Below are 22,680 nucleotides of genomic sequence, written 5' to 3' on the forward strand. Positions count from 1 at the left end.
TCTTATTGAGCTCGGAAATACCTTTGCTAAATATTATGGAGATGGGCTATGATTTCGATATAGCTTCCATATATATCCTTAATCCGAATGGAATGAATTTCGGGGGATACGTTCCCATTTTGTGGAACTCGGCTCCGATATATATTTCTTATTATAATCCTTCTCGAAGTGATATCATACATTCTATATCATTGCTATTTGGTATAAGAGGTTAAAATTTAGAGAAAATCGATTCAGAATTGGATACGCCCCCCCCCCCCCCCCTCCTCTATTAGTTCCTTCTGAACTAATATATAACTGCTCTAAAGCCAAATGTTGTATGATCTACTACAAATACATTCTTTTGTTACGGGAGCTCTACTAAATATGCATAGTGGTGTAGGGTATCATATAGTCGGCCACGCCCGACTTTTGAGTTTCCTAACTGGTTTCTTCATGGATTTAAAGAGAAAGAAGTCGCGGTCTGCGAAAGTATTAATCGTGGATTTTTTAAGAATAATTTTTCAAGAACTAATCTTAAGGTTTTTTAAAAACCAATCGAGTATTTTGAAAGATATATTTTGCAACATCTTCAAAAAATAAGTTTTAGTGATAAACCTTTAAAGTATATTTCTTTATTTTAAAGTCTTCCTTTTTACGAAGTCCTCTCCAAGGTTATGACTTTTTATCTCAATTTATGCAAATCGTATTCCAGGATAATGATTCTTAATATTTACCATCCCTCCACTGGCCCCAATACAAACCCCTCATAATCTAGCCATAAGTAAAACACCACTTCCATCTCTCGAGGTTCTCCATTGATTTTTTTTAATATTTATTTTACGTTTCCATCCATCCAATTGTTGCTAATTTGATTTGCTTTACTTGTTTTGTTTTTGTATTTCACCGAACCGTATCCCCATCGAAGGAATATTGACTTAATTTTATTCCACCAATTCAATGATATTTTGTTTTTGTGTGTAAATGTTATTGCAGCGCTTTGTTGTTATTGTTTGTTTTCCACAGATTTTCCCCCACCAAGCATATGCTCGATCCGCCTCCTTCGTTTCCATTTGCTGCCTCCCCCTCAATAACCAAGAAAATTAAAGCCGCATAACAATTTATCTGGTCGTCGCATTCGCAGGATACCAAACTGAAAGACGGACATATCGTCGGCCACATTCATATCCAAGGCCATTAATTTCTCAGCGGCGAGGGGATGCCAGGAGCCAAATGTGCAGGCCGAATTAATCTATGAAATTGAGAAGAAGAAGCAAAAAAAAGAAGGAAAACGAAAAATAAAAACGTTATTCCAATGAAATTGTGTTTTAATGTGTTGCGAGTTTCGATTTGCGATTTTGGTTTTTGATGTTGGTTGAGGTCATAAGTTTAAATTTTTGGCCAAGTCAATAACGGAAAATATATTTTTAACTTGGAAGGATAATGTGTTTTTGTTGCTGTCTTTTGAAGTGTTAATTGAACCCACCTCCTTGCTGTAGTAATGGCATCGTCCATTTAGACGTGTCGATGGCATATATTCGATGAAATCCACCACTGGACAATGAGGTAGTAGAAGGGCCAAACCTGTGAGGAAGAGAGAAAGAGAGAGATAAAATTGGTAAAAGATTTGTTGTTTTGCCAGTTTTTGGTGATGAGGCGGCTACAACATAAATTTCTGCGAAACAATTTCCAAATTGATAATTAACTTAAGTGTTGGGCTGGTTGGTATTGAAAAACGATCTGTGGAGATAGTTGCTTATAGATTAGGACGTGATTTATGTTCGACATTTGGGATTACAAGGAGAGGGGGCTTTAACAAAGAGAAAACAAAAAAGGTTGAATTTAAGATCAGTGATGCCATATTTCTCCATGGGGAGAGTAGATTGAATCATTAGAAGAAGAGAAGAAGAGCTACAGGAGCTCATCTGTCCAGAGAAGAGCTTCAGGATCTCGTCTTTCCATAGAAGAGCTTCAGGAGCTCATCTGTCCATGGAAGAGTTTCAGGAGCTCTTCTGTCAATAGAAGAGCTACAGCTTCAGGAGCTCTTCTGTCCATCGAACAGCTTCAGGAGCTCTTCTGTCCATGGAAGAGCTTCAGGAGCTCTTCTGTCCATGGAAGAGCTTCAGGAGCTCTTCTGTCCATAGAAGAGCTTTAGGAGCTCTTCTGTCCATAGAAGAGCTTCAGGAGCTCTTCTGTCCATAGAAGAGCTTCAGGAGCTCTTCTGTCCATAGAAGAGCTTCAGGAGCTCTTTGTCCATAGGAGAGCTCAGGAGCTCTTCTGTCCATAGAAGAGCTTCAGCTCACCCAGAGCTCGATTAGAGTTTTACTATATCTCAACTAGAGAAGGACTAAAGCTCGAGTAGAGCTTGACAAGAGATCGACAAGAGCTCAACTAGGTTACAATTGGAGTTCAGCTTCTGTCAATAGAAGAGCTACAGCTTCAGCAGCTCTTCTGTCCATCGAACAGCTTCAGGAGCTCTTTTATCCATCGAACAGCTTCAGAAGCTCTTCTGTCCATCGAACAGCTTCAGGAGCTCTTCTGTCCATAGAAGAGCTTCAGAAACCCTTCTGTCCACAGATGAGCTTCAGAAGCCCTTCTGTCCACAGATGAGCTTCAGGTGCTCTTCCGTCCATAGGAGATCTTCAGGAGCTTATATGTCAATAGAAGAGCTTCAGGAGCTTTTCTGTCTATAGAAGAGCTTCAGGAGCTTTTCTGTCTATAGAAGAGCTTCAGGAGCTCTTCTGTCCATAGAAGAGCTTCAGCTCACCCAGAGCTCGATTAGAGTTTTACTATATCTCAACTAGAGAAGGACTAAAGCTCGAGTAGAGCTTGACCAGAGATCGACAAGAGCTCAACTAGGTTACAATTGGAGTTCAGCTAGAGCTGACCAAGAGCTCACTAATAAATCACCTAGATATCAACAAGAGCTCAACCCAGAGCTCAACCAAGACCTCAATTAGAGCTAGCTAACTAGAACTAAACCAGAGAACACCAAAAAACTTAACTACACCGACAGCTTAGCTAGGCCTCATCTGGAGCTCGGTAAAAACTCGTCTAGACCTTGCCTGGAACTCGTTTAGACCTCACTTGGAGCTCATCTGCAGTTTACCTGGAGCTCATTCTACTAATGTAGGATTCACCAGCTAATATACATATTCCACCTTTATTTAAGAAAAAAATGAAATAGAGATATTTTAGTTGCAAAGACCCCACTTCAATATGTTGAGCCCAGATTCTCCACCTGTCTCAATTCTCTCTTCCCACCCTCACTCACCTATAAATCCCGAACTGGGTGGATTTTTCCTCAACGGCCTGTTGCCGGCAAACATTTGCAAACTTTGCCACAGACGCCAAATCGAATGCGGATCGATGAGAAAGGCACGTGATTTCGGATAACGACGCCTATAGATTTCATAATTGGTGAATAAGTCATAATCCGATGTGGTCAGCCAATCTTCCAGGGTGCCATTATATTTGCCGGGATCCCAAGCGGCGATGGTGACATTTTGAAAAATGGGTGCATGGGCGAAATCGAATTCAGGCTTTGTGACAACCTAAAAGGAAGTGAAAAATAAATCTTGTTTTACTTGAATGCACGGTATCTGGCGATGACTTGTGGTGGGTGGGTGGATGAATGGGTGGGTTGGTCGGCCGGTAGGCTGGGCATGTTGATGGCAAACCAGCAATGCGGTTGTTTATTTACCGCAATATTGTTGTTCATCATCATTCGTTCATTCGACGGATGGCAGAAAATAATATTCATCACCAGAGTGACGGACGGTGACGACGATACGCAGTGAATACACAAAGGAAATAAATCGAGCGTGCACTTCAACATCAGATATCGAAACGAAAAATAATAATAACAACAAGAATAATAACAAAAACATCAAAAATCATAAAGATATTTATTTGCGTATACAACAGGCGTTTTTTCCTCCTACCTTCATATTTGTGTACCGTTCAGCTTCATACATTCGCCAAGCCAACTTCGCCATGACTACACCACCCCCCCAACAATCCACCCATCCATTACCGTGCAAATAATTCCCATTGCGCCCGTTCCGAGCATTTCGTGGAATACTTACTTGCGAATTCACCACACGTATTGTCGTTTTACTGCCCACATCGACTTCGAATCCCCGCGTCGGAGCGTGATTAAATCTCATTACGATGTCATGACTATCTAAATAATGAAATTAGAGTAAAATTTCCATTATTAAAGTATTTATTTCTCCTCTCGTATCGCTCTGGGCATCTTTTTCACCGAAAGGAAAACAACAACAACAACAACAACAACCTCAAGGATATTTTATTCGAAATAAAACGACAAAAACCAGACGTGAATATTTTAATATTTTGTTTAGCTTCTGAAGAACAGAAAAAAAATTATGGCAATGCTTTCGAAATTTATGACAGGAAGTTAGGATAGTCAGGGGAAAAAAGTTAAAAAAAGAGGCCACAATACTTTAAATTGTTAAAAACAATTATTCAACTACAGCTCATCGAGAACAAAACTAGAGATCAGCGAGAGCTTACGCAGAGCTCAATTAAAACTCATCGAGTATTTACCTAGACCTCGTCGTGAGATCAGCTAAAGCTCCAAAAAAGTTCAACTATAGCTCATTTTCAGCACGACTAGAACTCAACTAGAGCCCATTTTCAGCTCAAGCAGAGCTCAACTAAAGCTTAAATAGAGCTCAACTAAAGCTTAAATAGAGCTCGACTAGAGCTCAACTAAAGCTCAAGTAGAGCTCAACTTAAGCTCAACTAGGGCTCAGTTAGAGCTCAACTAAAGCTTCAATAGAGCTCATCTAAAGCTTAAATAGAGCTCGACTAGAACTCAACTAAAGCTCAAGTAGAGCTCAACTTAAGCTCGAATAGAGTTCGACCAGAGCTCATGTAGAGCTCAACCTAAACTCAAATTAAGCTTAAATAGAGTTCAAGTAGAACTCGACTGGAGCTCAACTTAATAGAATTGAACTCAACTAAAGCTGCAACAGAGCTCCACTAGAGCGCAACTAGGATTTGAAATCAACCAAGACTAGACCAGAGCTCAGCTAGAGCTTGCCTAGATCAATTTGAGTTTGAGTAGAGATATAGTCGATCTTCAACTAGAACTCAACTAGAACTCGAATAGAACACAACAAGAGTTTAACAAGTCTTCAACAAAAGCTCAAGTAAAGCTCGGGTACAGCTTGACTAGAGCTTAACTAGAGCTCAACCAGAGCTCAACTAGAGCCCAACTTCAGCTCAACCAGAGCTCAACTAGGGTCCAACTGGCTAGAGCTCAACTATTTGTAATGTAGAGCTCAACTAAAGCTCAAGTAGAGCGTGACTAGAACTCGACTTGACCTCAAATAAAGCTCGAGTAGAGCTCAACTAAAGCTAAAGTAGAGATCGACTCGAGCTTAACTAAAGCTCAAATAAAGCTTGACTAGAGCTCAACTATAGGTCATATGGAGCTCGACTAGAGCTCAACCAGAGCTCAACTAGAACTCGACTCGAAATCAACTAGAGCTCGACTAAAACTCAACCACAACTCGACCAGAGATCGTCAGGTGCAATTTGATTTTGAGTAGAGATCAACTAGACTTCAACTAGAACTCGACGGCAGCTCAACAAGAGGTCACAAAAAGCTCAAATAAAGCCCGACAAGAGCTCAATCAGAACTCAACCAGAGCTCTCCTACAGCAACTTAAGTTTGAGTAGAGATAGCCAAGACTCCAAATAGAGCTAAACCATAGCTCGACTAGAACTCCAATAGAGCTCGACCAAAGCTCTACTTTAGGTCAACTTGAGATGACTAGAGCTCGACCAGAGCTTAAGTGATTTTATGTAGAGCTCACGAAGAATTTGTCTGACCAAGAGTTCACTAACAAACCACCTAGATTTCAACAAGAGCTCAACTAAGAGCTCACCAAAACCACAATTAGAGCTTAACTAGAACTCAATCAGAGCTCAACAAGAACTTAACTACACCAACAGCTCAGCTAGAGCTTACCGACAGCTTAAGTAGGGCTAATCTAGAGCTCACCTGGAACTCTTCTAAACCTTGCCAGAAGCTCATTTAGACTCCATCTGGAGCTCGACTCGAGTTCAACTAGAGCTCGACTAAAACTCAACCACAACTCGTCCAGAGATCGTCAGGTGCAATTTGACTTTGAGTAGAGATCAACTAGACTTCAACTAGAACTCGACGGTAACTCAACTAGTACTCGACTAGAGCTCAGCAAGAGGTCGCTAAGAGCTCATATAGAGCCCGGCAAGAGCACAACCAGAACTCAACCAGAGCTCGCCTACAGCAACTTGAGTTTGAGTAGAAATAGGCTAGATTTCAACTAGAGCTAAACCTTAGCTCGACTAGAACTCCAAAAAAGCTCGACCAGAGCTCTACTTCAGGTCAACTTAATTTTGACTAGAGCTCGATCAGAGCTTAACTGATTTTACGTAGAGCTCACTAAGAGTTTGTCTATAACAAGACTAAAGCTACCCCTAAGCTCACCCAGAGCTCGATTAGAATTTTACTATAGCTCAACTAGAGATGAAGAAAAGCTCAATTAGAACTAGAGTAGAGATCGACAATAGTTCAACTAGATTACAATAGGAGTTCAGCTAGAGCTGACCAAGAGTTCACTAACAAACCACCTAGTTTTCAACAAGAGCTCAACCAAGAGCTCACCAAAACCATAATTAGAGCTTAACTAGAACTCAACCAGAGTTTACCAAGAACTTAACTACACCGACAACTCAGCTAGAGCTTAACGACAGCTTAGGTAGGCCAAATCTAGAGCTCACCTGGAACTCTTCTAAACCTTGCCTGGAGCTCATTTAGACTACATCTGGAGCTGACCAAGAGTTCACAAACAAATCACCTAGATTTCAAGAAGAGCTCACCAAAACCACAATTAGAGCTTAACTAGAACTCAATCAGAGATCACCAAGAACTTAACTACACCGACAGCTCAGCTAGAGCTTAACGACAGCTTAGGTATGCCAAATCTAGAGCTCACCTGGAACTCTTCTAAACCTTGCCTGCAACACATTTAGACCTCATCTGGAGCTAATCTAGAGTCTATCTGAAATTCATCCTACTAATGTAGGGTTTACAAGCTCACTTGAGGATCACCATTTCACTTAAGGCTCCAGTTCAAGTAAAGTCTTCCTTCCCTCTCTCGGCTTGCTATTTCACATAAGATTATTTATGGGTAACCATTTCAATTGACGTTCACCACTTCAGATAAGGTTCAAAATTCACCAGTTTGCCCAGGACTCTCCAGTTCAACTTCGTTTCTCTAGCTCACTGGGTTCACCAGCTGACCTGGTTTCCTAGTTCAATCCTTCAAGACATCTAAAAGACTATCTTATGGACGTCTATTAACACTTATTCCTAGTCGTCAGTAAAGATCCTTTCCTAATCGTCAGCCAAGTTTAGTTGCCTATAAAATATACTTTGGTTCGGGCTTGAAGACTTCCTATTGAACGTCTATAAAGATTCATTCATAGCCGTCTATAAAGACTCCGGCTTCATGGAAAAAATGAGCGATTTTCTCATCGTTGACTTCAGAGACCTTCTCACCTACCAAAACTTTTCAGTAGTCGATTTTCCACTGTCTCGATCAAAGACCTCTTCATGCTTACCTATACAGCCCTTATGAAGATTTCATCCATTTCCCTTCAAAACGTCACTAAAATTTCCTTTAATAAAAAAAGTCCTTGATATTCTGTACTCACCAATAAATCTGCCCAACTTCGAACCGGCCATCGATCCGGCACTCGACACAATGGCACACGTCTTAATGTTCTTCTTCTGTCGAAACAATTTCTGCTTGGGAAACAATTTTCCAAACTGCAACTTATTAAACGGCGGATCTTTGCGCTTTAGAACCCTTACACCAGCCTCCATAACCAGACACGTCGAGGGATAGTATTGCTCCTCAAAACTATCCCCGAAGACAGGTTTAAAATCTACATTATAGAAATTCGATTCGTTGACCGACTCCATTAATGACTTTTCGAAGATTTTCAAAACTCGCTCCTTGAAGGCCTGCGTTTTATTCGCACACACCGGCGATAGTTTGTCGTGGCAGAGATAATGTTTGGCATTTAAATTCAGTTTTGTCGTCTTGGACACCTTCAAGCGGGGATGAGGTGCAAGTTTGGAAGAATTGATGGCTGGATTTTCATTCGATTCGACGATGAAACGTTCATTGGGATTCCAGCGTACGTGAAAGACGCTGCGTCGTTTGCGGGAACCTGTGAAGGGAAAGAGACAGGGGGAGAGAGAGGTAGGCTTTAAAATTACCTTTCTAGAAAATTAAGAAATCTCTCCAAAGTCTATAAGGACGATATCCATGTCATCTGATGGTCTATAAAAAATACCCCGTTAACCATCCATTAATACTACGGTCTATGCATAGACTCCTTTTTGGGACTCCTTGAAGCTGTCCTAGGTACTTATGAGACTACAAAGACTCATTCTAAGTAAGTATAAAAACTCTCGGCTGGGTTTCGTCTACCTAACTTCTTCTTGAGGCTCACCAATCCTCTCACATGGGAGTCTGTAAAACCTTATTCCCGAAAGTTTGTACTCTGAAAAGGGAAGGATTGTAAATTGTTTCCCAGGAGAGAGTTTTCACAGAGGGTCTTCGTAGGCACCATTCATAAATATCCAGGAAACGATCTGAAGAAAGTCTTAATAGATTCATATAGTACAGTCTAATATTCTCTGAATATGAATCTATTAACACTTTCTTCAGATCGTTTCCTAGATATTTATGAATGGTGCCTACGAAGACCCTCTGTGAAAACTCTCTCCTGGGAAAAAGTTTATAAACCTTCCCTCTTCAGAGTATATGAAGATCTTCGAAGAGTACCCCGGGGGGAAGAAAGAATCTCCAAGAACTTGCACCTGGACTTTCTGTTCTGAAATTCTATAAACTATTCCATGAGGTACTCACAAGATTATTATTTAGAGACATTATAATGTAGGTCTACAACAACTCCTTCCTGGTACTCATTTAACACTGGGTGGACCTTAAAGTGGCTCCCTGCCTGAATCTTTAGAGTAATCATAAATTTCAGGAACTTATTTTTATTACAGTTTTTAAAAAGAATGGGTCGACCAAAAACAAGTATCTGAAGGCTCCCAGAAGTGATCCTCTATACTCTTTCCTAGAATCGTAAAAAAAAGTTTCCACAGACTCAACATAGAAAAAGGGCGGTCCAAAGGGCTCCCTAAAGGTATTCGCCGTAAACTTCTAAAAAAGATAGCAACCATTGACTTCCAGAAGAGTCTCTCTATAGACTTCCAAAAGGGGATTCTTCATAGACTTTCAAACTAGAGTCTCCATGACACTAAAAAAGGAGTCTCGAAAGCCTTCCAAAGGGGAGTGTCTATAGATTTTCAAAATAGACTTTAAAGGGTGTTTCCAAAGGACAAAGGGTGTCTGCAAATACATTCACAAAGGAGGTTTTATAGTCCCGAAGGGACTACCCAAAAGGAAGTCTCCCAAGTCTTCTGAAAGAAAGTCTCCAAACTACCCAAAAAGAGAATCTCTAAAGTCTCCCAAAAGGAAGGCATTAAAGACTCTCAAAGAGAGTCTCCAATGACTTCAAAAAAGCGAGTCTCCAAAGACTTCAAAAAGATTGTCTGCAATTGACTTCCGAAAGGGACGGTTCAAAGACTCCCAAAAATGAGTCCCCGGAACAGAGTTTCTTTAGTTCTAAAAAGTTAATCTGTATAGACTTCACAAGGGGGAGTTTTCATGGACTCTCAAAAAGAATCTTCATGTACTCCCAAATCGTAGCCTTCAAAAAGGATCCCCCATAGACTCCCAAATATAAATCTCCACGAATTTCCGAAAAATATAGTCTCATATTGAATCTCCATAGCCTCCCAAAAGAAATTCTCCATAAATTCCCCAAGTAGAATTTCCATAGACTCCAAAAGAGATCCCTCACAGACTTCCTTCAGGGAATCTCTGTAGATTCCCGAAAATGAGTCTCCATAGATTTCGAAAGAAAAATCCCAATGTGGACTAACTTTTAATAGCCTTAGAAGGTTTTCGCTTGAAACCGTAAAGACCCCTCTTCTAATGGTGCGTCTTCTTGGTCTCCCACAAGGGATACTCCAAAGACTCCCAAAGAGAGTTTTCATAGACTTCCAAAAGGAAATCTCCATAGACTCTCTAAAAGAAGTCACCAAAGGCTCCCTAAAGGAAATCTTCATAAACTCCCAAAAGGAGTCTCAATTAACTTCCAAAAAGTGGAAGTGTCCATACAATTGCAGAAACCCCAAAAGGAAGTCACCATAGATTCCCGAAAGGGATTGTCTAAAGACTCCCAAAATTGAGTCCCCAAAACAGAGTTTCCATAGATTCCAAAAAGTTAGTCTCCATAAATTAGTCTCCCAAAAGCGAAAACTCTCTAAATAAGTCTCCATAGACTATCAAATCAAAGTCTAAAACGGCTGCAACAGGTTGACCTCATAATCTCCCAAATTTAAATCTCCATGGAGTTCCAGAAAAAACTATATGTAGCTCTCAAAAATGAGTCTCCAGAGACTCCCCAAAGGGATTCTTCACAGTCTCCAAAAGGAAATCTTCATCAGGATTTTTCGTAGACTAAGGAGTTGTCTCCAAAGACATCCACAAAGGAGTTTACATATGAAGTTAGTCTCCATAAAAAAATCCAAAAAATCCGTGTCCACAGACTTTTAAAGGGGACTCCACATAGACTCCCAACAGGGAAGTCTTCATAGATAACCGAAAGGATGTCTCCATAAATATCAAAGAGAAATCTCCATAAGACTTCAACAGACAGTCTTCGTAGAATTGCAAAAGACACTGTCCATAAAATGCCAAAAAAAGAATCTCCATAGGGTCCCTAAAGTGAATTTCCGTAGACTTCCAAAACAGAGTCTCCAAAAACTTCCAAAAGGAATATCGATATACTCTGAAAAGGGAGTCCCAATAGAGTCCCTTCTAAGAGCCTATTAATACTTAATTCTAAGAGAATTGGTAGGCTTTGTTGGTCTGTAACAAGGCTGTGCAAGGAGAGTCCCATGGGATATCTCAACACAATTTTGAATTTCTTTTTTTTTGGAATATAAAGACTCCTCCCGACTGTTCCTATTTTATTATAAATAAACCATTTTGATTTCATCTCAAAACACCCACTTGGCTGCTTATAAAATCGCCTCCTAGGTCGGCTATATATGGATTCCCATCTGGGCCCTTCTGTACTGTTTTTATTGAATCTCAAATCGTTGTAGCAGCTCGGTTATAATGACTCTCTCTCTCCAATTCTGTAAATCCTGCCTGACTCATTCAGTTCATCTTTATATAGACTCACTGAGCTATTTAAGTCAAATCTAGCAGAATTTGAGACCCATTTAAATAATCTCTATATGGAATTAATTTGAACGGGCCCATTCCGCTCGTTTTTATATAAACACTCTGACCCATGTAGAAAGTCTATAGAGACTTTCTGATCCATGCAAATCTTCTAGTTCTATTCATCTTTTCTATGCAGACATTGCGACCTATTAATTCCATCTCTATAGAGACTTCTTGACTCTTTCATTTAAGAGTCCCCCAACCCATTCAGCCTGTATAGACTTTATATCCCATTCATCTCGTTTATCTTGGCATCGCGACCCCAAGTTGACCATCTCTCCAATTCGGCTTCCTTGTCCATTATATCCTCTATTAATGCTACCACCTCTTCAGTTCTTCCATGAATTCTTAAACTTGTTGAATGCTTAACATTATCTCTCATTACACCCTGAGCCATATGACTACACAGGGTAATAGCCGAAATAGCCGTTTTAGAACCTACGTCTCTTTGGACCAAATCCGAGTATCCAACTTTGCAAATTCTAATGTTTGCTTCAGTGCTTGGTCCTGGTGCTTGGGAAAACAAGTAAAAAAGTATCGGTCGGTTTTGCCGACAGATGACAGATGAAAATATTGACAATTGTGTCCCTTTGTGGGTGAGGTACCAGCAGGTGTTCGCAGATATATAGCATCTTCACAACATATCTGGTGTTAGGAAAAATGCTTTTATGTGTGAAATTTGAAGAGAGTTGGATCCTTATTTCGCTTTCTTTGAGCGTTATGTTTTTCAAAATTAGATTATTGCTTCCCTTTCTGTGCAGAAAATATATATTTGTGGGGGAGGTACCAGAAGAAGTGGACCGATATACTCCATATTTACAGCGGACCTTGGGCTAATAAAATGATTAGGATGTGTGAAATTTGAAGACAATCCGACTCTTACATCACATTTTATGAGAATTATAACTCTTCAAAATTTTGACCAATTGTGGGGAAGGTACTTGAAGGAGTGAACCAATGTTGTCCATATTCGCACCAGACCTAGCACTGATGCAAATATTACGACTTGCAAAGTTGGAGCAAAATCGGATCGTCGTTTCTCTTTCTGTGCAAAAAATATGTATTTTTTTGAAAATGTCCACCATTTATGGGGGAGGTACCAGAAGGAGTGGACGGATATATTCCATCTTAACACCAGAGCTTGGGTTAAAATAAATATTGGGATGGCCGACATTTGAAGACAATCGGACTCTTACATCACATTTTATGAGAGTTGTAACTGTTCAAAATTTTGACCATTTGTGGGGGAGGTACTTGAAGGAGTGAACCGATATTGTCCATTTTTACGCCTAATGTAGAACTGATGCAAATATTAGGATTTGCAAAGTTGGAGCAAAATCGGATTATCCTTTCTCTTTCTGTGCAAAAAATATATTTTTTGCAAATTTCGGCCTTTTGTGGGGGAGGTACCAGAAGGGGTGGACCGATATGGCTCATCTTAACACCAGACCTTGGGTTAACATAAATATTGGGATGTGTGAAATTTGAAGACAATCGGACTCGTACATCACTTTTTATGAGAGTTGTAACTCTTCAAAATTTTGACCATTTGTGGGGGAGGTACTTGATGGAGTGGACTGATATTGTCCATTTTCACACCTGACCGAGTACTGACGCAAATATTAGGATTTGCAAAGTTGGAACAAAATCGTGCGCACCAGCCAGACAGACAGACAGACAGACAGACGGACGGACGGACGGACATCGCTAGATCGACTCCAAATGTTCTGAAACGGATTTGGTCCAAAGAGACCTAGGGTCTAAAACCGTTATTTCGACTAGGCACATTTTGGCCATATCAAATGATATATACCCTCTGTAATCATATGGCTGAGGGTATAAAAAGGTTCAAAATTTTGAATAATTACAACTCTATAATATGTGATGTAAAAGTCCGATTGTTTACAAATTTCACACACACCAATATGTTTATTAACCAAAGGTCTTCTATGAAGATGGAATATGTAGGTCCACTCCTCTTGGTACCTCCCCCACAAAAGGTTTAAATTTTCAACAAAATATTTTTGGCACAGAAAGAGAAAGGATGATCCGATTATGTACCAACTTTGCAAATCTTATTATTTGCATCAGTGCTAGGTTAGGTACGAAAATGAACAATATCGGTTCCCTCCTTTGGATATCTCCCCCACACAAGGGGTCAAAATTTTGAATAATTATAACTCTTTTAAAATGCAATATATGAGTCCGATTGTCTTCAAATGTTACTCATACCAACATTTTTATTAACCCTATGTCTGCTATGTAGGTGGAATATGTTGGCCCACTCCTTCTGGTACCTCCCTCGCAAAGGGTCAAAATTTGGAATATCCATGAAGCCCATAAAACGCGAAATTAACATTCGTTTCTTTCCACACTTGGTACATCTGAATATTTTCATCATCACAAGATCTGTTATAAAGATGGTAGAGATCGGACCATCCCTTCTTTAAATTTCACAATATAAATATTTTTGGTAACACCATATCTGTTGTAAAGTTGATATATATCTGCAAACACCTGATGGTACCTCACCCACAAAAGATCACAATTTTCAATACTTTTATCTGTCATAACTTGGGAAATAAGTCAGCGATTCTTTACAGTTTGTTACATCGAAATATTTCGCATAAAATTGGATATAAATGTTCGATTTCCTTCAAATTTTGCACATACCAATATTTTTATCTGTAGATGTAGATGAAGTATGAAAATGGAATGCCTCGGTCGACTATACCTGGTACCTCAAGCACATGTTAACATTTTCTAAAAATTATTACATATCTTATAAAATTAAAAATTATTAAAAATTAAAAAATAAATTGATAATATTGGCCCATTCCTTCGGAACCTAAGCCTTAGAGGGTCAAAAATTTGAATAAACCTAACAGAAGTCAAAATATATTTAAATAATCGAACATTGGCTGAGGGTATACATCTGTCGGCAGAACTGACTTATACGTTTTAGCTTGTTATTTCCACCACCTTGGAAAGGAGGGTATATTAACTTTTTCATTCCGTTTGTAACATCCTCAAAAATATTCGTCGTAGACCCCATAATGTATATATATTCATAATCAGCATAATATTCTACGTCGATTTAACGATGTCCGTCTGTCTGTCTGTTGAAATCACGATACAGCCCACATTATTTGACGTAGAGCGTAAAAATTTAGCAGAGCAATTTGTATTGTATCTACGATGGTTGGTATTGAAAATGAGATATATCGGTCCACGTTCTGGTATAGCCCCCATATAACGGTACCTCCCGATATTCGGTATTTTGATGATTTATGCCACATTTTTTCATGGATTTGTCTGAAAATTGGAATTTGTAGGTCATAACGGGTCCCAGTGAGTGTGGAAAAACATTGCATGTGTAGGTCCACGATTTGGTATAGCCCCCATATAACGCTACCTCCCGATATTCGGTATTTTGATGATTTATGCCACATTTTTTCACGGATTTGTCTAAAAATTGGTATTTGTTGGTCGTAATGGGTCCACGATTTGGTATAGCCCCCATATAACGGTACGTCCCGATATTCGGTAATTTTATGGTTTTTGCCACATTTCTTCTAATGTTTCCTTTACCCTAAGGTGGAGGGTATTAAAAGTTTGGCTCGGCCAAACTTAATGTTTATACCCTACAACACTATGTGTTGGGGGTATTATAAGTTTGATTGGGCCAAAAATTATGTAACACCTCGAAATATTGGTTTCCCACATAGGAAAGTATATATGGATCATCCTAGCTCGCCGAGCTGAGTCGATCTAGCTATGTATGTCCGTCCGTCCGTCTGTCCGTCTGTCCGTCTGTCCGTCTGTCCATGTTAATTTGTAATCACTCTACAGGTCGCAATTATGGCCCGATCTTCATGAAATTTAGAATGTAGGTGGGGCTTGGGCCAGAATAGAACCCTATTGCTTTTGGAGATGATCGCCAAATGTTTAGGGGTTGAAATGGACCAATGTATCTAGAGTTTAGGGCGGGGAAGAAGCCTACTAATTTGGGTGGTCATCGGATAATATTTAGCGGGTAAAATAGACCATAACTTTTGTGTTGAAAAAGTCAAATTTTTTCATTAAACCGCGAATATTTTAAATCCCGGCGAAATCGCAAAGCCATGACAAGGTTACTTCGGATCTTTACATTGATGTTAACATCCAACAAATCGGATATATAGCGAAATATGTGCGATATATATGTCTATCAAAAAAGATATGCTTAAAAGATCTCTTATATGTCGAGAACGGCTGAACTGATTTCGACAGTTCTCATTAATTCAGAATGGCCTCTTGGCAGGAAAGAAAAAATGTCTAAAAAATCGCATAAAAATATCTCTCTAAAGATGAAAATATTGATTTTGTAAAATTTTCTCATATTTTTTTCAATTTTGTCATATTTTTGGCATATTTTTATTTTGAATTAAACATTTGGTAATATTTCTACAGCTAACAAAACTAAGTAGTTAGGATATCAGGATATCATATACAGATCGCATTTATGGCCCGATCCTTACGAAATTTTGCATGGGGATAAGATGAGGGTCAAATAGAAGCCTACACTTTTTGGAGATGATCGTCATATATTTAGGGGTTGAAATGGACCAAAAAACTGCAAAATTGTCTGCAGGTCATAATTATCGCCCGATCCTTACGCACATTTGAATGGGGGTTACCGGACATTGCAAAAGCCAAGCAGTTTTGGATGGTCATCCAAAAATATTCAATTTGTGAAATAGTTTGCCAACTTTTGTAGACAAAATACGAAAATATTCATTCCAGTGTCTTTTTGGAGAATTCAGAAATACAGGAAAGACGCACTTCTGACTATTTCGTTAAGGCTGATTTCGTTGAAGAATATAGTCAAATGTCTGTATCTCATATAGATACGTTTCAGTCAAAAACCAATAATAAATGTTAATCTTTTGCCACTTCTGAGAGGTTATAGGTCTTTGGGGAATATTGGTTCCAGATCTAGGAAGACCATTTACGTGCAACATCTACCAATAAATTGGAAATGAGCAACTTAACTATTTTTCGAAAATTAGAGAATGAAACGTGATGGTTTTCTTTTATTATTTGTCACAATATCTTGTGGAATTCTGTCGAGTATTTCGCCTATATAAACTGTATGGTTTATTATAGTGTTGTAGGGTATTCAACTGTCGGCCCCGCTCGACTGTAGCCTTTGCTTACTTGTTTTTACTTGTTGTATATATACATTGTATATATTTCGCTATATATATCCGATATTTTTACTCTCGGCATCTATGTAACGGTCAGAATTGACCTGTTTGTCTCTTTGTGATTTCGCCGGCATTAAAAATATTTGCGGTTATATGGAAATTTTTTTATTTTATTTTATACAAATGTTATGGTCCTTTTCACCCACTAAATATTACCCGATGTCCATCAAAATTGAAAGACTTCTGCCCAACCCAATGCTCTAGCCCCATGCTAACTTCCGCTTCGATTGGTCTATAATTGTGACCTGTAGAGCAACTGCAAAATCAGGAAATTTTTCAGTTTTTGGTCCATTTTGATCCATTTCTGACCTTAACCCCACCTACATTCTAAATTTCGTGAAGATCGGGCCATAATTGCGACCTGTAGAGTGATTACAAATTAACATGGACAGACGGACGGACGGACATACATAGCTAGATCGAATCAGCTCGGCGAGCTAGGAAGATCCATATATGCTTTCCTATATGGGAAACAAATATTACGAGGTGTTCCATAATTTTTGGCCCAATCAAACTTATAATATCCTCAACACATGGTATTGTAGGGTATACAAATTTGTAAAAATAATGACTGTTTTATTCCTGATTTAAACAAGCAAAGAGAAATCTGATTATATCCTCTATTAATGCTTCCAGCTCTTCAGTTCTTCCATGAATTCTTAAACTTGTTGAATGCTTAGCATTGTCTCTCACTATACCCTACACCACAAGGTGGTCAGGGTATTATGTCTTTGTACATTTGTTGGTAACAGGCAAGAGGAAACGAGATAGACCCATAATTCCTTTTGATGATCTGCATAGAATCACATTCTGAGTCGATTTATGCATGTCCGTCCGTCCGTCTGTCCGTCTGTCCGTCCGTCCGTCCGTCCGTCTTTCCATGTATTTTTGCAAACAAAGTACAGTTCGCATTTATTGACCTATCCAGATGAAATTTTGCACAAATAATTTGTTTGGCCCAAGGACGAACCCTATTGAAATTGGTCATAATCGTACAAAATTTAGATATAGCTCCCATATATATCTTCGTCCGATTTGCCTTTTATTGGGCACCAAACGTGTAATATCAGGCCGAATGGTATGGAATTTTGCACATACAACCAGATTAGGCCTGAAAATAAGTATGCCAAATTTTATCGAAATCGGTTCAGATATAGCTATAGCTCCCATATAATATATTGTTCATCCGATTTGTTATCTTTGTCCTCCGCAGCCGTAATAGGCACTCTGTTGTTATTTGGGGAAATATATCAAATACAACTCAGAAATACACTTGCAAAATTTTATCGAGATGGGTTCAGATTTGGATATAGCTCCCATATATAACTTCGTCCGATTTACTTTTTTAGTGTGCACCAAACGTCTTATATTTGCCCAAATTGGATGAAATTTGGCACATACGACCGAATTGAGTCTAGAAGCTAGTATGTCAAATTTGGTGAATATCGGTTCAGATATAGCTATAGCTCCCACATTTACTCTTCATCCGGTTTGTTATATTTGTTACCCACAGTCGTAATATGCACTCCGTAACAACGATTTTCAGGGAAATATATCAAATACAGCTCAGAAATATCTTTGCCAAATTTCATCGAAATCGGTTCAGATTTGGATGTAGCTCCCATATGTATACACTGGTGGCCAAAACTAAAGCAACTGAAATTAGAAGGAGAATGAATGCCCTGTAACTTTTTCAAAAATTAAGAAAATGAGAAAGTTTTTCTTGTTTTAAATCAGGTACTTTATTCACTTTAAAAAAAACTAAAACCTAAAGCCAAAATTCATTTTTATATAAAAAATAATGTTTGGTAAAGTCAATTAACCCGAGTTTGGCTTGGACAAAACAAAAGCAACTCTGTTGTACATTCATATGACCGCTGCAATTTCAGTTGTTTTTACTGTTATATTTATCGCTTTTTGCTTCCTTCGACAATTTCGCTTGTCATAAATCCTTTTTGAGAAGTTTTTTACAACAGTATGTGTTTTTCTATTCTTTTTTAAGTACTGCCCAAAAAAATTTTAAAAATGGCTAGAAGCAAATACAGTACCTGAATAAAACAGCAAATTATCAGTGACTGTCAAAACAACATATCACAGAAAATTATTTCCGAGAAATATTTCATAAATATTTATGTGATTTCATAATTATTTCTGTATACTAAGTCGGTTTTTTGAAACTGGATCAGTAGTAACAGTCTATAACGGATGAAGGCCGTGAAAAACTTCAGCCCATACTGATCCACAAATTGTGAGAGAAATAAAAAACAACTATTTAAGAGTTCAACTGGTTGGTGAGAGAGCAATCATTGGATATAAACTCGAGATCAGTGCATAGACGAGTAGTGGCAGATGGTCTGCATGCCCGTAAGACATCAAAAAACCATTTATATCTGAAAAAATCAAAAAGGCTTTCGGAAACGATAATATTAAGTGGAATCAAGCTCAATGGAAAAAACATTATTTCTGGGATGAGACTACGTTTAATATTAAAAGCTCAGACGTGAAAAATTTTACGGTGAGAAGACCAAAAAATGAAGGACTCAAGCCGCAGTGTTGCAAAGGTACAGTGAAGCATGAGGGAGGGTCAAAAATGGCGTGGCGCTGTTTTTCTTTCTATGGACTTGGGCCTATCCATAAAATAAAGGAAGTTGTGGATCGGTTTGTTTACAAAGATATGTTGGACATCACGTTGTTCCATTACGCTGAGTAAAATATTCGGCTGATTTGGGTGTTTCAGCATGACAATGATCCCAAACTTGTATCAAAACTTGTCAAATATTGGTTGAGGGAGTCAAAAATTCATGTTTTGTTATGGCCGGCACAATCACCTGACCTAAACTCCTTAGAAAACCTTTGGAGTATCGTAGATAGGAAGATCAAGAGAGATTCGGAAATAAATAAGCACAACATTTTCTAAAGAATTCGGGGTGCCTGGGAAAGCACACCCAAGGATCAAATTGAGCATGTTATATATTCAATGCCTCGTAGGTGTGCAGCTGCTATCAAAAATAATGGTTATGCTATCGGCTACTAGCCAAAATTTAATTATTTTAAAATAATAAATTAAAAGTTGCTTTAGTTTTGACCAAGCAAAAATTGGGTCATTTTAATTTTCCACATATTACTTTTCGTTCAAAATTATTTTTGTATTTTTATTTTTAGTTTCTTAAAAGTGAATTGAACCCCTCATTTAAAACTGGAAAAATAATTACGATTTGTTTGTTTTTGTAAAAGTTACAGGACATTTATTGTCTTTGCGATTTAAGTTGCTTTAGTTTTGGCCAAGAGTGTATATTTATCCGATTTCAAGTTAATTGTGCACCAAATATGATACGGTATATTCAGTCCTTTGAACTTTAAATTATAATCATAGCGTGTAGGATCTTTTAATTGTTATGCGGAGCTCTACTAAATTAGCAAAGCGGTGTGGGGTATCATAAAGTCGGCCCAGACCGACTTTTAAGTCTTTCTTTACTGTTTTTTTTTTTTTTGTTGCAATGATATATTAGATGCTAATGTATAAATTTGAACCACCCTTCACTTCTTGTTTTTGTTTATGTTTCGTTTATTTACTCACCTCTCCCATGGTGTTTGAATTTCAACACACCTCTGTTATGTTCGTGGTTTGATGTAAACGTTGTTGAAATGTCATGTCGCTGAGGTTGGGAACTTGGCTGAGCTTTAATGAAATAAAAGAAACATATTAGGCATTGATGGATATGTTAGGAAATATATGTGCCTAAAAGTATGCAATGATAGCTGCCTACTCAGAGACGTTGATGGTATTGGATGAGAGTATTCAGTTTCCACACAACTGAACTTCTAAGTAATTTACGGTTATAAAATATTTGTTGACCATTTTTGCATAAATACCTTAGCATACTTTAAGGCATAAATGAGATTGTGTGATTAACATTTTCACCACCCAATGTTAACTCACTTTTATCAACATTCCACTGGAATGCTAAACCTCTGTCGCTGTATTTGAGGTCACGTCTGTTAAGTTGTCGCTTGATTTCGTTGATTGTTTTGGCGCAATTTGGCTGTATTTGAATCTGAAGTACGGCAATTAGCAATGTTAAGTATTTAAGCGTTTTTATCATAGACGGTCTTAGCATTTTAAGCGTTTCTAAGCACTTTAATGGCAGCTTTAGGATCTTTGGTTTTATTGTTGTATTTTTGGTTGTTTGTTAATTATTTCTATAAAAGGTCACATTTAATTAAAGTTTTGCTCGTTTTTTTTTTCTATTTTAAGTAATTACGTTTTGTGACGTTTGTAGTGTTTTTGGTTTGGGTTTTGTACTCTAAACGTTTGTTGTTCTGTGTGCTGAAAGGGAAAACCGGTATGATTTGTTAAACAAAGTTAAGTACTCGTACATTTGAGTGATATATTTGAAACGGAAGCATTAAAATTTCGTAGATCAGTTGTGAAAGTGGAAAAATGTGTGAGGGACGGGCGAATGGAGTTGAGACATCATGGCAGTTTTCTTTGGAATATTTATTTACAGAGATCCTATTTTGACTATTTTAGGTACAATATTCATAGAAATTCTTTAAAATTTAGTATTAGAACTTTCTTTTACGGAATTACCACCTAAGACAGAAAATTGTCTCTGCAAGTCCAGGTCTTCTTATGGCCCCGATATAACGGTAGTTCTTCGCTATTTTGATGATTTTCAGCTACATTACTCACCGGGGGTTTTTCAAGTTTGATATCTGAATATCGTAATGGCCTATGACAAAAGTTGCCTATGCAGGTCCAGGTCTTCGTATAGATCCCAATATAAGAATTTTTAAAGGATTTTATTATTTTTTTTTAAAGTATTAAAATTCATTCCAAATGGTGGAGGGTATTCAAAGTTCGACACGGCTGAACTTACCGCTTTTTATACCCTCCACCTTGGAAAGGAGGGTATATTAATTTTGTCATTCCATTTGTAACATCCTTAAATATACGTCGTAGACCCCATAAAGTGTATATATTTATAATCAGCATAATATTCTAAGTCGATGTCCGTCTATCTGTCTGTCTGTCTGTCCGACTGTGTGTTGAAATCACGATACATCCCACATTATTTGACGTAGAGCGCCAAAATTTAGCAGAACAATTTGTATTGTGTCTAGGATGGTTGACATTGAAAATGAGATATATCGGTCCACGTTCTGGTATAGTCCCCATATAACGATACCTCCCAATATTCGGTGTTTTTATGCTTTTTGCCACATTTTTTCACTGATTTGTCTAAAAATTGGTATTTGTTGGTCATAATGGGTTCCAGCTCCGGTGGCGAAACATTGCGTGTATCGTTTCACGGTTTGGTATATTCCCTATATAACGGTATCTCCCGATATTCGGAATTTGGATGGTTTTTGCCACATGTTTTCACTGATTTGTCTAAAAATTAATATTTGTGGGTCATAATGGGTCCTAGTTGGTGTGGCGAGTCATTGTAATTATAGGTCCACGTTTTGGTATAGCCCCTATATAAAGGTACCTCCCGATATTCGGTAATTTGATGATTTTTGCCACATTTTTTCACGAATTTCTCTGAAAATTGGTAGTTGTAGATCATAATGGGTCCCAGTTCGTGTGGCGAGTCATTGTAATTATAGGTCCACGATTTGGTATAGCCCCATATAACGGTACCTCCCGATATTCGGTAATTTAATGGTTTTTGCCCGGCCGAACTTAATGTTGTTTTACTTGTTTACTTGCTATTTTTCATCAGAAACCCTATTCCCACCTCTATGCCCGGAAAATATTTTAACGTCATAATGTCATTGCGTAAACTACCGAAGAACAAACGTGTAACAAATTCAAATAAAATTGTGCGAATATTCATCATTACATACCCTGAGGCAAAAGAGCGCTCACACACCAACTCATATGTAAATATGTAAATGGATTTTTGAACATATTGTGGAAAGTGTATGAAAATATTTTATTTGTAAATAAATGCAGAAAATAACTTTTCTGGGAAAACAGCAATCATCGAGAGGAAGCTTCATTAATTGTTAGCGATTATGTAAATGTCAAATTTGCGATTCTAAAT

The 22,680-nt window shown here is 38.2% G+C and overlaps 1 protein-coding gene across 4 annotated transcripts in view; it reads right to left on the reverse strand.

Annotated features, from left to right (window-relative positions):
- Positions 1-780: 780 nt before the first annotated feature.
- The window catches only part of LOC101891865 (beta-galactoside alpha-2,6-sialyltransferase 1), a 45,645-nt gene continuing 23,745 nt past the window's right edge, over positions 781-22,680 (reverse strand). For 2 of the 4 annotated variants that reach the window (XM_059125782.1, XM_059125784.1), the window contains exons 2-8: positions 20,568-20,954; positions 20,205-20,306; positions 7,714-8,235; positions 4,068-4,165; positions 3,254-3,533; positions 1,466-1,563; positions 781-1,231 (exon numbers count right to left, since the gene is read on the reverse strand). In XM_059125782.1, the coding sequence (XP_058981765.1) occupies positions 1,067-1,231; positions 1,466-1,563; positions 3,254-3,533; positions 4,068-4,165; positions 7,714-8,235; positions 20,205-20,306; positions 20,568-20,745 (1,443 nt within the window). In that variant the 5' untranslated portion in view covers positions 20,746-20,954 and the 3' untranslated portion in view covers positions 781-1,066. The remainder of the gene's footprint in view (positions 1,232-1,465; positions 1,564-3,253; positions 3,534-4,067; positions 4,166-7,713; positions 8,236-20,204; positions 20,307-20,567; positions 20,955-22,680) is intronic. The other 2 variants (XM_059125783.1, XM_059125785.1) reach the window with 2 other exon arrangements.

Source organism: Musca domestica, unplaced genomic scaffold (genome assembly GCF_030504385.1).
Source record: "Musca domestica strain aabys unplaced genomic scaffold, Musca_domestica.polishedcontigs.V.1.1 35, whole genome shotgun sequence".
NCBI classification, from domain to species: domain Eukaryota; kingdom Metazoa; phylum Arthropoda; class Insecta; order Diptera; family Muscidae; genus Musca; species Musca domestica.